Source organism: Oncorhynchus gorbuscha, linkage group LG24 (assembly GCF_021184085.1).
Source record: "Oncorhynchus gorbuscha isolate QuinsamMale2020 ecotype Even-year linkage group LG24, OgorEven_v1.0, whole genome shotgun sequence".
Lineage (NCBI taxonomy): Eukaryota > Metazoa > Chordata > Actinopteri > Salmoniformes > Salmonidae > Oncorhynchus > Oncorhynchus gorbuscha.
This window is the reverse complement of record NC_060196.1, coordinates 8,129,838-8,146,589: the sequence shown is the minus strand read 5'-3', so window position 1 is coordinate 8,146,589 and position 16,752 is coordinate 8,129,838. Positions and strand designations below refer to the sequence as shown.

General features: G+C 43.3%; 1 protein-coding gene across 1 annotated transcript in view; it reads left to right on the top strand.

Moving 5' to 3' along the window:
• The window catches only part of LOC124012902 (15-hydroxyprostaglandin dehydrogenase [NAD(+)]-like), a 31,033-nt gene extending 29,670 nt beyond the window's left edge, over positions 1-1,363 (top strand). Inside the window, exon 7 of the mRNA XM_046326945.1 lies at positions 491-1,363. Coding sequence (XP_046182901.1) covers positions 491-614 — 124 coding nt within the window. The 3' untranslated portion in view covers positions 615-1,363. The remainder of the gene's footprint in view (positions 1-490) is intronic.
• The last annotated feature ends 15,389 nt before the right edge of the window (positions 1,364-16,752 follow it).

The following is a 16,752-nucleotide window of genomic DNA, read 5'->3' as shown; positions in this document are numbered from 1 at the left end:
TTGTTATTTATATCAGAATGCACTTCAGTCTTGAATGCTTACATTTACCAGCTCAGCTGCTTTAAAGTACAGTATTTCGCAATACCTTGTCCAAGCTGTTTGGCCTGGGGCAAGGCGATGTGATAAATCTGTTGGCTACGGCGTCAAAAAGAGGCCTTTTTAAATGTTGATCTTGTATCTCTTTCAGCCAGGAAATTGTTGAATTAAGTTACATCATGTTTCAGGAATTCTCTGATAAAATCATGAGGGCATTTTACAACCTAAATTGTTAGCCAGTCCAATTCAATCCATAAAAACCTTCAGGAATCGAAAGAGAATGTATGATCATGGCCTCTCTCTTTCCTGGGTCGTGTTCAATAGACACCAGGCGGAAAACAACCAAATGAACCAGGCGGAAAACAACCGAATGAACCAGGGAGGAACGATCTGGACACTGTGTTCCCTACCTAACACGACCCTGTTATCTCTATCTCTCAATCTCTATCCACAGACCGTCGCTGATCGCAGAGGGAGTGCTGCGCCTGATAACTGATACCGGTCTAAACGGCGCCGTGATGAAGATCACCTGCTCTAAAGGGATCCACTTCCACACCTACGAGCCCCTGTCCGCTTGAGAGGAACAACACGGAATACCGTCGGACTTCTGTCACCCACCCAGACAAAGGAACTTAAAGTGGTCGGAGTATGGAGTCACTCAGAAAGTAAACCCATGTGTCTATGGAATTGGTTGAAATGTAGGCCCATAGAATTAGGAATTAGAATAGTAATTTAATGGGACCTCTATTTGTATGCCTACATTGGATGTAACCAAGATTCCAGTAGTCTTACTTAATAGGTGTGAACAAAGGTAGACAAAGAGGGTTTAGTTTTTGGGTTTCTCTCATCATAGAATCCTCCAGTTGATTTGACTAGTATGAGAGACTTGTTTCCCTCATCATATAATCCTCTAGTTGATTTGACTACTATGAGAGATTTGTTTTCCTCATCATATAATCCTCCAGTTGATTTGACTACTATGAGAGACTTGTTTCCCTCATCATATAATCCTCCAGTTGATTTGACTACTATGAGAGACTTGTTTCCCTCATCATATAATCCTCCAGTTGATTTGACTAGTATGAGAGACTTGGTACACATTGACTGCTGTATTTATTTTATTTATTTAACGAGTCGGCTAAAGAAAATCTTATTACCCAATTATGAAATGGACATTTTATCACAAAGCACAATATGTGTTTACAATTCTACCAAATAACTGTAGTTTATTTATGATACAATAGCATACTTTATTATCATAGAATATGTGAAAATTGTATTTTTGTCGGTTGTCAGACAATAAACTTTGACTCCTTTCCTCTTCTCATTCCCTTGTTACATGACTATGTACGTAACACAGTATCTGTAACACAGTAATGCAGGTTTAGCTGGCAGAAAGAGGACTCCTGAGGGCTGGGGAGTTGTCAGCACACTACCTAGCTGAGCATGTTGCCGTTGGGCTAAGTATGTTGCCGTTGGGAGTGTCCACCTCACCTCCACTACCATGCAGTAAAACAGGCTTTGACGAGAGGACAAGGAACTATGTAAGTCATGCATGTAGACAGACAGACAGTTTTTATTTGTTTTTTCAATCCTTTGACGCTTTGAGTTAATTCCAGGATGTATGCGTGACAGGAATTCACATCTGGATATCCCCCCTCCTCCCGCCATCCCTCTCCCCCCACCCGCCCTCCCGCTATCAGCTGCAGTCTGCGTTAACTTGTTTACCAAACAGGCTTTCAGAGAGATCCTACGACCAGGAAAAGAGAGGGGTAGAGAGAGCGAGCAGCACACATTTGATATGGGTCACAGAAGGTGAAGGAAGATGCCTGATACAAACCTCATCAAAGGAGGAGCGTTAGAGAAAATAATAATTCCTCAGAACAGGTTACCTCATTCAAACTGAGACATTGATTGTGCATGTGTGCCATTCAGCGGATGAATGCGCATGACCAAAGATTCAAGTGCCTTCGAACAGGGTATGGTAGTAGGTGCCAGACACACCGGTTTGAGTTTGTCGAGAAATGTAACGCTGCTGGGTTTTTCACGCTCAACAGTTTCCCATGTGTATCAAGAGTGGGCCACCACCCAAAGGACATCCAGCCAACTTGACACAACTGGGAAGCATTGGTGTCAACATTGGCCAGTATCCATGTGGAATACTTTCGACACCTTGTAGAGTCCATACCCCGATGAATTGATGCTGTTCTGAGGGCAACTCAATATTAGGAAGGTGTTCTTGATGTTTTGTCCAAAACTATGAAGTAACACATATGAAATCATGTAGTAACCAAAAAAGTGTTTGTATACCAACACAACTGATTGGCTCAAATTCATTAAGAAGGAAATAAATTCCACAAATTAACGTTTAACAAGGCACATCTGTTAATTTAAATGCATTCCAGGTGACTACCTCATGAAGCTGGTTGAGAGAATGCCAAGAGTGTACAAAGCTGTCATCAAGGCAAAGGGTGGCTACTCTCAAATATAAAATATATTTTCAAATCAAGGCTAAGGCTATTTTGATTTGTTTAACACTTTTTTGGTTTACATGATTCCATATGTGTTATTTCATAGTTGGCCTCAGATGTTTTCTCTCTCAACATGGCCGTGTCTGATATACTCACCTGTTTATACTCCATAATCACATCCTGAATGACTTCCAAGAGGATGGTGTTTTATGGAGCGTTGCAATTTTCTTTAAGGGTTTCATCCTTACTGGTCATCCTCTGTTCCAGTGTTGTATCTGTGTGGAGCGCTACCTGGCGGTGGTCTACCCAGTAACCTTCCTGAAGTACAAACCCCTCAGGTACAGGGTGAGGTGTTGTGCTGTCGTCTGGCTGATGGTGCTTGGGTCCTGCTTTGCTTATATGCTTTTGGTGAATCAAAATGTATAATGAATGACTTCACTTTGGGTTTCACCCTGGTTATGTGTTCTGTGATGTTGTTCTGCTGCCTGACTGTTCTCAGGGCTCTGAAATATCCTGGGCCGGGGGAAGATGAAGGGATGAACAACATGAAACTGAGGGCCTTCAGGACCATTTCAATGATCATGGTGTCTATGGTTGTCACGTACCTCCCACTGGTTCTTCAGTTGATCATTTATCGTTTTATAAAACAAGTGGAGTGTACATTTGGTATGTCCATTTGTTTCTCTATCATAGTGGTCTTTGGGTTTGTGCAGCCCCTGCTACATGTAGCATTTCAACCTATTAGCTCTGAAAGGCAATGATATATCTCTAGCAGTAATGAAATGAAATTCTATAATTATATAAACATTGTCCCTGACACCAGGGTTGCCAAATGTTTTGAAAATTCCCAGGTTTGGCAGAAATCAGAAGGAAATGGGACAGAAATCTGGAATCCTCCAACCAAGATTTCTGGAAAACCTGGTAATTTTTGGAAAGTAACCAGAATATTGCAACCCTACATGTGATAGAGACCTACTCAGGGAACTTGTGGGAGATTGATCCCTGGCCGAGTCATACCAAAGAATGTATGGTACCAGATGTTTCTCTGCTCGCTCCACCATTTCCTGTCTGCTAAATAAGTAATAGTTTGCCTAATTTGTACCATCTAAACCACCGTGAAATATCTTTTCAATAACCAAAACGATTGTATTTTCAGCTGTTTTGAAGTAAAAGATGCAAAAACAAAACTTAAGGGAAGCATAGAAATAACGCACATAGAACAGATCTAATGCTTCTTAGCCTTTCTATGTGAATTTGGTCGGGTTCTCAAAAAGTTACATATTGCAGTTTTAAAGGATAGATTGATGCTAAGGCCCTGTGATAGACCAGAGTCCTGTCCAGGGGTTGTACTTGTACATCAACCTGCCTCGCGTAACAGAAGAGAGACTCCTGCTCCTATAAGCCGTTTTGGCTTGCATTAATCAAGGCTCGTGCAAGACTACTTATACAATGTGATACAATACAACACACCCATGCTAAGTACGATAATGTGTCTGCCTAATTATGTCATAGGTCCTTATTAAATGGGGAGATGGGTGGAATGGTATAGTGATGGAATGTGTGAGTGTGTGTAAATGTTCTCTCTGCTGTTGTTGGGCTTCTAGGCCATATGTAATGATAGGGTGGCTACATTGACTAGGAGCTGGGTACGAACTTTATAGTTTCAATCATATAATTAAGATAACAACACCGGTCATAAACCTATATTTACATCTACCTCCCAACCGCTGTGAATTAGAAAGGATGTTCTCTCTCCTGTTCAAAACTCACATTGTGTTCAAATGACGCACGCAGCTGTTTACTCAGAATGGCGTGTACCCATGATGTATTCATCACACTGTTGAGTGCAAACTATACAATGCCTAAAGTGCATGTGATAATATGGTATTTCCGTGTATCGGGGTGTTGAATTAAGTTGTACAAGAAGAAGGTTACACATCCTAATATGGTCCCTGATGTTTCCTTTTTGTGATGGTGTGCAATGTCAATCACAGCCACGCCTTAAAAGGAGCAGTTCAGTAAAAACATATTTTCATGTTTTTGTATGATATTTCCACACTAGGTAAAGGTCAAAAAAACACATTCAGAAATTGTGAAAATTATGATAATGCCATTTTTGTGTAAGAGCTGTTTGGAAACAATGCCTGGAATTTCAACCGGTCCAGGTGAGATCTAACTTTTGGGCCATATCATGATTATAATAGACCAATGACTTCATCTGGTTAAAGGGGTGGGTTCTAGACCATCCTATCGGCCAATCAGGGCTATGTATGTAAATATATTGTGTATTTGTTTCCTGAAGCCCACGTGATCAGACTGAGCATTTCAAGTGTGAAAGTTGATTCGGGGAAATTAAATAGTTATTTTCACTAAATAAACACCCACAGTAATTTATTAGACATACAGTGATTACTTAAAAACAACATGACAAAGACTGCATGGGGACTTTAAACACGTCATTAGTCCCAGCTTCCCACTGCACAGAGGATAGGAAACTCTGTCACCACCGATAAAATCCACTATAATTGAGAATTTCAATAAGCATTTTTTCTACGGCTGGCCATGCTTTCCACCTGGCTACCCCTACCCCGGTCAACAGCACTGCACACCCCACAGCAACTCGCCCAAGCATTCCCCATTTGTCCTTCTCCCAAATCCAGTCAGCTGATGTTCTGAAAGAGCTGCAAAATCTGGACCCCTACAAATCAGCCGGACTAGACAATCTGGACCCTTTCTTTCTAAAATTATCTGCCGAAATTGTTGCAACCCCTATTACTAAGGGGGGAGACTCTTGACCCAAACTGCTACAGACCTATATCTATCCTACCCTGCCTTTCTAAGGTCTTCGAAAGCCAAGTTAACAAACAGATCACCGACCATTTCGAATCCCACCATACCTTCTCCGCTATGTAATCTGGTTTCAGAGCTGGTCATGGGTGCACCTCAGCCACGCTCAAGGTCCTAAATGATATCTTAACCACCATCGATAAGAAACAATACTGTGCAGCCGTATTCATTGACCTGGCCAAGGCTTTCGACTCTGTCAATCACCACATCCTCATCGGCAGACTCAACAGCCTTGGTTTCTCAAATGATTGCCTCGCCTGGTTCTGCAACTACTTCTCCGACAGAGTTCATTGTGTCAAATCTGAGGGCTTGTTGTCCGGGCCTCTGGCAGTCTCTATGGGGGTGCCACAGGGTTCAATTCTTGGGCCGACTCTCTTCTCTGTATACATCAATGATGTAGCTCTTGCTGCTGGTTAGTCTCTGATCCACCTCTACGCAGACGACACCATTCTGTATACTTCTGGCCCTTCTCTGGACACTGTGTTAACAACCCTCGAGCTTCAATGCCATTACAACTCTCCTTCCGTGGGATCCAACACTACTCTTAAATTCAAGTAAAACTAAATGCATGCTCTTCAACCAATCGCTGCCTGCACCGGCCCGCCCGTCCAGCATCACTACTCTGGACGGTTCTGACTTCAAATATGTGGACAAATACCTAGGTGTCTGGTTAGACTGTAAACTCAAATTCCAGACTCACATAAAACATCTCCAATCCAAAGTTAACTCTAGAATTGGCTTCCTATTTCGCAACAAAGCATCCTTCACCCATGCTGCCAAACATACCCTCGTAAAACTGACCATCTTACCGATCCTCGACTTCAGCAATGTCATTTACAAAACAGCCTCCAACACCCTACTCAACAAATTGGATGCAGTCTATCACAGTGCCATCCGTTTTGTCACCAAAGCCCCATATACTACCCACCACTGCGACCTGTATGCTCTCGTTGGCTGGCCCTTGCTTCATACTCGTCACCAAACCCACTGGCTCCAGGTCATCTACAAGACCCTGCTAGGTAAAGTCCCGCCTTATCTCTGCTTGCTGGTCACCATGGCAGCATCCACCCAAAGCACGTATTCCAGCAGGTATATCTCACTTGTCACCCCCAAAGCCAATTCCTCCTTTGGCCACCTCTCCTTCCAGTACTCTGCTGCCATTGACTGGAACGAACTACAAAAATCTCTGAAACTGGAAACACTTATCTCCCTCACTAGCTTTAAGCACTAGCTGTCAAAGCAGCTCACATATCACTGCACCTGTCCATAGCCCATCTATAAATAGCCCAAACAACTACCTCTTCCCCTACTGTATTTATTTCTTTATTTTGCTCATTTGCACCCCAGTATTTTTACTTTGCCGACTCATCTACTGTCAAATCTTCAATTCCAGTGTTTAATTGCTATATTGTAATTCCTTCGCAACCATGGCCTATTTATTGCCTTTACCTCCCTTATCTCACGTTATTTGCTCACATTGTATATAGACATATTTTTCTACTGTATTATTGACTGTATATTTGTTTTACTCCATGTGTAACTCTGTGTTATTATATGTGTCGAACTGCTTTGCTTTATCTTGGCCAGGTCGCAGTTGTAAATGAAGACTTGTTCTCAACTTGCCTACCTGGTAAAATAAAGGTGAAATAAAATTACATGTTGGCTCAGAGTCAAAGGTGTAAAAGTGGAATTCCCCAACCTGCTTTGAGAAATGCATACACCTCCAGGTTTTTAAAGAATGCTCCTGGTGAAAGGGTTTGTTCAAATACCATTGCCTTGCTCTGTCCCAGGTACAAACATGCGTCCTTAGTCCTGATCTTACCCAAAGACAAATGTCTTTTAACTGTCTATTGTGTTCGCATTGTGACAAGATTTCCTGGTCACAATGCGTCATGGTCCCTGACTACCTCTGGAGGTGGTCGGAAGATCTAATCACAATCTTTTAATCATCAACAACTGTGGGTACTGTCATAATGTGGACAGGGTCAGGACAAAGGTTAGAAACAGGTATAAACAGTGCTTTTGAGAAGTATGGATCAATGATTTAATTAGTTATTTAGAGAGAGGTTTCTTTCCATAGAGCAGCCCGTGAATGCTTTTCATTGAGTACAGCTCAGCATTAAACACCATAGTGTCCACGAAGCTCATCACTAAGCTAAGGAACCTGGGAATAAACACCTCCCTCCGCAAATGGATCCTGTACTTCCTGACGTGCCACCCCCAGGTGGTAAGGGTAGGCAACAACACTTCTGCCCCGCTGATCCTCAACACTGGGGCCCCTCAGGGGTGTGTACTTAGTCCCCTCCTGTACTCCCTGTTCACCCACGACTGAGTAGCCAAACACAACTCCAACACCATCATTAAGTTTTCTGACTAAACAACAGTGGTAGGAATGATCACTGTCAACAATGAGACGGCCTATAGGGAGGAGGTCTGAGAACGGACAGTATGGTGCCAGGACAACAACCTCTCCCTCAATGTGAGAAAGACAAAGGAGCTGATCGTGGACTACAGGAAAAGGCGGGCTGAATGGGCCCCCATTAACATCGACGGCGCTGTAGTGGAGCGGGTTGAGAGTTTCAAGTTCCTTAGTGTCCACATCACCAACGAGCTATCATGGTCCAAACACACCAAGACAGTTGTGAAGAGGGCACGACAAAACCTTTTCCCCCTCAGGAGACTGAAAAGATTTGCCATGGGTCCTCAGATCCTCAAAAAAGTTATACAGCTGCACCATCGAGAGCATCCTGACTGGTTGCATCACCGGATGGTATGGCAACTGCTCGGCATCTGACCGGAAGGTGCTACAGAGGGTAGTGCGTACGGCCCAGGACATCACTGAGCCCAAGCTTCCTGCCATCCAGGACCTATATAATTGGTGGTGTCAGAGGAAAGCCCATAAAACTGTCAGAGACTCCAGTCCCCCAAGTCATAGACTGTTTGCTCTGCTACCATACGGCAAGTGGTACCGGAGCGCCAAGTCGAGGACAAAAAGGCTCCTTAACAGCTTCTACCCCCAAGCCATAAGACTGCTGAACAATTCCTCAAATGTCCACCGGACTATTTACATTGACCCCCCTCCGTTTGTTTTGTACACCGCTTCTACTTACTTTAGTTGATAGTAAATATTTTCTTAACTCTTCTTGAACTGCACTTTTGGTTAAGGGCTTGTAAGTAAGCATTTCACGATAAGGTCTACACTAGTTGTATTCAGTGCATGTGACGAACAAAGTTTGATTTGATTTGATGGGAATATGGCCCTGTCTTTACTATTATTCTACAATGTAGAAAGTAGTCTAAATAAATGAAAACCCTTGAATGAGTAGATGTGTACAAACATTTGACTGGTACTGTATATTATGGTGGTACCAATCCTTCCACTTTGCTGTGTATATAATTTCACAGTGGGTGTGATACAACACACCCATTTCCTGGTTATTCTGTCCTGCTTCCGGGAATCTTCATATCCAGAATTGTTGGCACCTTTGATAAAAATGAGCAAAAAAGACTGTATAAAATAAATAATACAACTACTGAGCTATATTGATTGCTCCATACAAATTGGTAAATTATATTATTTGATACTAATACAATTGCTCAGAGAAAGAGATTTTGTTTAACAAGTATTCTTTAAAAAAATCAACAAACAAATATAGGGGTCAAAATAATTGACCCCCATGTTTTCAGTAGCCTCCCCTTGTGAGGATAACAGCAATGGGTCTTTTTCTCAAATGTTTTATGAGATTGGAGAACACAAAATCTCTTTCTCTAAGCAATTCTATTAGTATCAAATAATATGAGCTCGAGACCTCAGCTGAATCTGGTAATGAATGGTGTGGCTGTTCAACAAGTTGAGGAGACTAAATTACTTGGTGTTACATTAGGTTGTAAACTGTCATGGTCAAAACATATAGATTCAATGGGTGTTAAAATGGGGAGAGGTCTGTCCATAATGAAGAGATGCTCCGATTTTTTCACACTGCATTTCAAAAAAGCAAGTCCTGCAGGCTCTAGGTTTGTCCGATCTTGATTATTGTTCAGCCATGTGGTCAAGTCCTGCAAAGAAAGACCTAGTTAAACTGCAGCTGGCCCAGAACAGAGTGGTACGTCTTGTTCTTCATTGTAACCAGAGGGGCTAATATAAATACTATGCATGCCAGTCTCCCTTGGCTAAGAGTTGAGGAGAGACTGACCTCATCACTTCTTTTTATAAGAAACATTTATGTGTGGAAAATTCCAAATAGTTTGCATAGTCAACTTACGCACAGCACTGACACACACACTACTTCACCAGACATGCCACCAGGGGTCTTTTCACAGTCCCCAGCTCCAGAACAAATGAAAGGAAACATACAGTATTATACACAGCCATGAGTGCATGGAACTCCCTTCCATCTTATATACTGTAGCATAAGTAAACAGCAAACTTGGGTTCAAAACACAAATAAAGCAACACCTCACAGCACAGTGTTACGGAGTCTAGTTGATAGGTAATCAACTAGCCGGACTGTTCCCCGGACTCCAGTTGTAGCCATTCGTACAATGCACAAACAAGGCTATTGAACCTGACATTGGTGTCTGTCGTTATTCCTTTATCTAACATATCATACTGAAACATGGTATCAGAACTGACTGGATCAGCAATATGGTCATAGTGAAAAAACCAGAGAAGCTGAGGGTCTGCATCGACCCAAAGCATCTGAACCAAGCACTGAAACGATCCCACTACATCATGCCGACACTAGAGGATGTCCTCTATAAGCTTCCCAAGGCAAGGATTTTCACCTTGGTGGATGCCCGAGATGCATTCCTTCAATGCAAGCTGGATGAAGAAAGCAGCCTCATGACTACCTTCTGGACCCCCTGGGGTCGGAAACGCTGGCTCAAGCTTCCGTTTGGTGTCTCGGTGGCGCCTGAGATATACCAACGTAAGCAGCACGAGTTCCTGGCTGGGCTCAAGGGCATTGAACTCATCGCAGATGATGTCCTGATCGTAGGCTGTGGTGACACAGACGAAGAAGCAGTACGCGACCACGATGTGAAGCTCCTGGCACTGATGGAGCACTGCAGATCAGTTAAGCTTCACTTCCCATGTCTCCTGCCTTCTTCGCACCCCCCTCCTCCCCCTCCCGTCCTTGTCGAGCGCACCTATTTACAAGGTACATAAAATTATGGACATGCGTTCTCAGTTGTTTTCCCCTCTCTTCTAGTGGATTTCAGGGTTATTCTTGGCCTGAAGAAGCTGCAGTTCAGGGTGAAAGACGTCCACTTCCATGGCCACATTCTCTCGGCAAAAGGCCTGAAGCCAGACCCAGACAAGATCAGAGCGATCCTCGACATACCAAACCCGTCTGATGCAAAAGGAGTACAGCGCCTCATCGGCTTTGCAGACTATCTTGCAAAGTTCATGCCACACCTATCAGCAGTCTGTGAGCCTCTGCGCCGGTTGCTGGACAAAGACACACCATGGCACTGGCTACCCAAGCACGAGGCCGCAGTGCAGAAGATGAAATCTCTGGCTTCATCCATGCCAGTGTTGCGCTACTACGACGTCATGAAGCCTGTCACAATCCAGAGTGACTCCAGCCAAAGGGGACTTGGATGCTGCCTTATGCAGGAAGGCCACCCCGTTGCGTTTGCCTCGAGAGCGCTCACCCCCACCGAACAAAACTATGCACGAATTGAGAAAGAGAGCCTCAGCATCGTCTTCTCCTGCCAGCGATTCCATCACTACGTATATGGGCGAGACCTGGTCATCGCTGAAACTGACCACAAACCACTCATTGCCATATTCAGTAAACCTCTCCTCAACGCGCCCAAGAGGCTTCAAAGCATGCTCCTGACTCTGCAAAACTACAGCCTGAAGGTCATTTACAAGCCAGGACCAGAGATGTACATCAGCGACACACTGAGCAGGGCAACAACACAATGTACAGGCAGAGGCACTGTCTATCAGCGGCAGGCCATCTGTTCGCTACAGCAGGAACAACAAGATGTTCAACAGATCAATCAGGCAGACTACTTAAACGTCACAGATCACAGCCTAGCCCAGATAAGGCAACACACTGACAAGGACGAACGCCTACAGTCACTGAAGTCCATGGCTCTTGCAGGTTGGCCATACCTGAAAGAGGAGACACCTTTCACAGTGAGATAATACTGGACCTTTCGAGATGAGATCTGTGTGCAAAATGGCGTCTTGTTCGGAGGTCAGAAGGTCATTATTCCCAAATCACTACATCCAGAGATGCTTACCCGCATACACTCCAGTCACGTTGGAGGTGATGCATGCTACCGCCAGGCTCGTGAAACATTATACTGGCCAAACATGTAAGCAGAAATTAAAGACTTTGTCAGCAACTGTATCACATGCAACGAGTACGCTCATGAACAGCAAAAGGAAACCATGATGTCACACGAACTGCCCACAAGGGCCTGGCAAATCGTCAGCATGGACTTATTCAGCCACAGACAAAAGGACTATCTTCTCATCGTTGATCACTACTCTGACTTTTGGGAAATTGAACTGCTCCCTGACTTGTCTGCAGAGACGATCATAAAGCGCTGCAAGGCGCAGTTTGCAAAGCAAGGTCAGCCTGACAAGGTAATCACGGACAATGGCCCACAATTCACTGCACAGTTCAAGCGTTTCGCCTCAGAATGGGAGTTTGACCACGTGACCTCCTCTCCAAGACACCCAAAAGCAAATGGCAATGCAGAATCAGCTGTCAAGATTGCAAAAAACCTGTTAAGCAGGGCCTTGCGCGACAGCAACGACCCATGGAAAGCGATCTTACAGTGGAGGAACACACCCACTGAAAACATGGACAGCAGCCCAGCACAACGCCTTCTGTCCAGACGTCTGAAGACTACCATCCCCGTAGCTAACAAGCTACTTGAGCCCTGCGTCAAGGTTGGCGTCACGGACAAACTGCGTCACAGAAAGCAGCTCGCTAAGTGCTTCTACGACCGGACTGCTCGGGACCTACCAGAGCTGGAGGTGGGTGAAACTATAAGGATGAAACCACTGCCGGGAGACCACACAGGACTTTGGAGGCTGGGCACATGCCTGCAGAGAGTTGCACCACGTTCTTACCTGGTGGATGTTGGTGGCTCCCTCTATCGTCGCAATCGGGTGGATCTGCGTGTAGCAGAGCAGACAAACCAGAACACGTCATACACTCACCTAGATGAGCTGGATCACAGTCCAGGCCTAAGGGTAAGGGGTGCAGAATTGAGACATGGGCCAACTGAAGGTGAGGCTTCTACCCCACAAAGCTCTCCAGCTCGTGCCCCTAACCCTACCCCTGTCAGAGCCAATACTTACTCACGGGTGGGTCGGCTGTGCAAGCCACCGGACAGGCTTACTCTGTAAGCAAGGGACTGTTAACTTGCCCTCGGTTAATTAAAATCGAAATTTGTTCTTAAATAATTAAATTGAAATTAAAAAAGGAAGACGACAACTGAAGTAAAAAAGGAAATGTAATGCTTTTTCTATTGTTATGACCTGACTGTTAAGAATTTAATGTTATGCCTTTATGTTTGCACTTTCTATTGAAAAGGATGATGTTACGGAGTCTAGTTGATAGGTAATCGACTAGCCGGACTGTTCCCCGGACTCCAGTTGTAGCCATTCGTACAATGCACAAACAAGGCTATTGAACCTGACATTGGTGTCTGTCGTTATTCCTTTATCTAACATATCATACTGAAACACACAGCCCCTCTCCCCCATGTGACCTACTTTATGTGTGTATTTACTGACATGTACAGTATGTGTAACTGATAAACACACTATATGTTAATGTTTTTAAATGTATGTAAATTGTAAACTCCTTTGACTGTAATGTCTTTTTCATTATATGTCGGACACCAGTAAGACTAGCTGTCGCCATTGTCGTTGACTAGTGGGGATCCTAATTCATTAAAATCTGGTTTTATGTTTTCTGTGGCCCTAGGAAGAGTAGCTGCTGCTTTCGCAACAGCTAATGGGGATCCTCATAAAGTAACCCAAAATGAGAGGCCTCTCAAGTGGTGCAGTAGTCTAAGGCACTGCATCACAGTGCTTGAGGCATCACTACAGTCCCAGATTTGATCCCAGACCCATGAGGCGGCGCACAATTGGCCCAGCGTTGTCCAGGTTAGGGGAGAGTTTGGCGCCTGCAAACTGATTTCTGTTGTCAGTTGGATGGTGTTTCCTCTGACATGTTGGTCCGGCTGGCTTCCGGGTTAAGCGAGCAGTGTGTCAAGAAGCTTGCCAGGGTCGTGTTTCGGAAGAGGCATGGATCTCGACCTCCGCCTCTCCTGAGTTGCAGCGATGGGACAAGACTGTAACTACCAATTGGGGAGAGAAAATTGGTAAAAGTAAAAAGGGTTTTCCCACCTCCCCATGCTATTTGCTCTCTCTCTTGAACTGCTGGTACAAAACATACATAAAAAAATTGGCTTGCTCACATATCAAAATCAAACAAACTGAACGCTCAGAAATCCCTCCAGCCAATAATATCTATTTTCACAGCATTCAACTCATGGTCTGGTTACAAGAGCCATTGGTCTAAATCAGCTCTACTACCTCTTAACTCAGCTATGAGAAACGTTCAACTACCACCCATGGTCCCAGTGAAGAAACAAACCACCGACTAAGACATCACCGTATCCCCCTCTATTCACACTACTTGCAGGAAGAACTACTTAGAAACGTTTCAAAATATTTTTAAAAAGACGGTCCGTTATGGCCACTTCTTTGCATGCTAGAATCTCATTTATTAAAATCAATGTCCTCCCTCGTATCAATTTTATGAGTTCCATGTTTACCACTGCCCCCTATGGACTATTGGTCTAAACCTGACTCTGTCATAAAGAAGTTCATTTGGGGGAGAAAGAGACCACAGATTAAATATGTAACACTACAAGAGAACAGAAGCATCAGGTGGACTTGCAGTTCCAAATCAAACATTTTATCACCGATCATTCCAGATGAATTTCCTGAAGACCTGATTAAACCCAGAGGCTTCTGTTCCTTGCCATGCTATAGAAGAGTCAATAGTTTCACCAATTAGATTACAATATTTAGGAAGAGTTGCAAAGAAAAAGCCATATCTCAGACTGGCCAATAAAAAATAAAGATGGGCAAAAGAACACAGACATTGGACAGAGGAACTCTGCCTAGAAGACCAGCATCCTGGAGTCGCCTCTTCACTGTTGACGTTGAGACCTGTGTTTTGCGGGAACTATTTAATGAAGCTGCCAGTTGAGGACTTGAGAGGCGTCTGTTTCTCAAGCTAGACACTCTAATGAACTTGTCCTCTTGTTCAGTTGTGCACCGGGGCCTCCTGCTCCTCTTTCTATTCTGGTTAGGGCCAGTTTGCGTTGTTCTGTGAAGGGAGTAGTACACAGCGTTGTACACGATATTCAGTTTCTTGGCAATTTCTCGCATGGAATAGCCTTCATTTCTCAGAACAAGAATAGACTGACGAGTTCTTTGTTTCTGGCCATTTTGAGCCTGACTCAACTAGTTTAAAGAAGGTCAGTTTTATTGCTTCTTTAATCAGAACAACAGTTTTTAGCTGTGCTAACATATTTGAAAATGTTTTTCTAATGATCAATTAGCCTTTTAAAATGATAAACTTGGATTGGCTAACATAACGTGCCATTGGAACACAGGAGTGAATGTTGCTGATAATAGGCCTCTGTACTCCTATGCAGATGTTCCATTAAAAAATCTGTCGTTTCCAGCTACAATAGTTATTTACAACATTAACGATGTCTACACTGTATTTCTGATCAATTTGATGTTATTTTAATGGACAGAAAATGTGCTTTTCTTTCAAAAACAAGGGCATTTCGAAGTGACCCCAAACTTTTGAACGGCAGTGTACACATCAAAGGATCTTCATGAACATTTCAACCTATTAGCTATAAATGGCAATGATATATCTCCAGCAGTAGTGGAATACAACTCCATGAGATAAAAAATATAGAATTACTTCAACGTTGCCCCTGACACCAGGGTTGCAACAATGCCAAACTATTTATAAATTCCCAGGTTTTCTATCAATTTTGGTTGGAAGATTCCCGGAATCAGAAGGAAATGAGCCAGAAAACTGGAATCCTCCAACCAAGATATCTGGAAAACTTGGCAATTTTGGGAAAGTTACCAGAATTTTGCATTCCTACATGTGATACAGACAAACTTAGTGGCCTTATGGTTAGAGTGTCCCTGGCACTCAGCATTAAAGTTGCAATAAGCAGAAATCGCTCAGCCATTTCCTGGTTGCTAAAATTGTAATAGCTTGCCTAATTTCAGTTTATGTGACAATACAAGCAATACTGGGGAGAATCATTTTAACATCTAAACCGCTGTAAAATATATTTTCAATAACCCAAAATTTGGTATTTTCAGCTGTTTGAAGCTGGTGTACAAAACTGAAAGTTAAAGATGCAAGAACGAAACTTAGGAATGGAAGCATAGAAATAATGCACACAGAATATATATACCACTTCTTAGACTTCCTTTCAGTGAGAATGACAGAATATAACTCACATGTGAATGTGGTCAGGTTGCCCAAAACGTTACATATTGCAGCTTTAAAGAGAGAGATTAGATTGGTGGTAAAGGCCCTGCGATAGACTAGAGTCCTGACCAAGGGGTGTACTTGTACATCAACCTGCCTCACGGTGCAGAACAGATAGACTCCTGCTCCTATGAGCCATTCTGTCAAGCATAAGCCAAGGCTCGTGCAAGACTACTTATACAATGTGATACAATACAACACACCCATGCTAAGTACGATAATGTGTCTGCCTAATTATGTCATAGGTCCTTATTAAATGGAGAGATGGGTGGAATGGTATAGTGATGGAATGTGTGAATGTGTGTAAATGTTCTCTCTGCTGTTGTTGGGCTTCTAGGCCATATGTAATGATAGGGTGGCTACATTGACTAGGAGCTGGGTACAAACTTTATAGTTTCAATCATATAATTAAGATAACAACTCCGGTCATAAACCTATATTTACATCTACCTCCCAACCGCTGTGAATTAGAAAGGATGTTCTCTCTCCTGTTCAAAACTCACATTGTGTTCAAATGACGCACGTAGCTGTTTACTCAGAATGGCGTGTATCCATGATGTATTCATCACACTGTTAAATGCAAATTACACAATGACTAAAGGGCATGTGATAATATGGTATTCCCATGTGTCAGGGTGTTGAAGAATGTTGATGAGAGTCATTTGTACAAGAGAAAGTTACACATCCTAATATGGTTGCTGAAGTTTCCTTTTCGTGATGGTGATGTCACGCACAGCAACCACGGCTTAAAGGGGTCAGTTCAGTTAAAAGCACTTTTTTTAATGATATTTCCACACTATGAGGTAAAAATAACACTGTGAAAT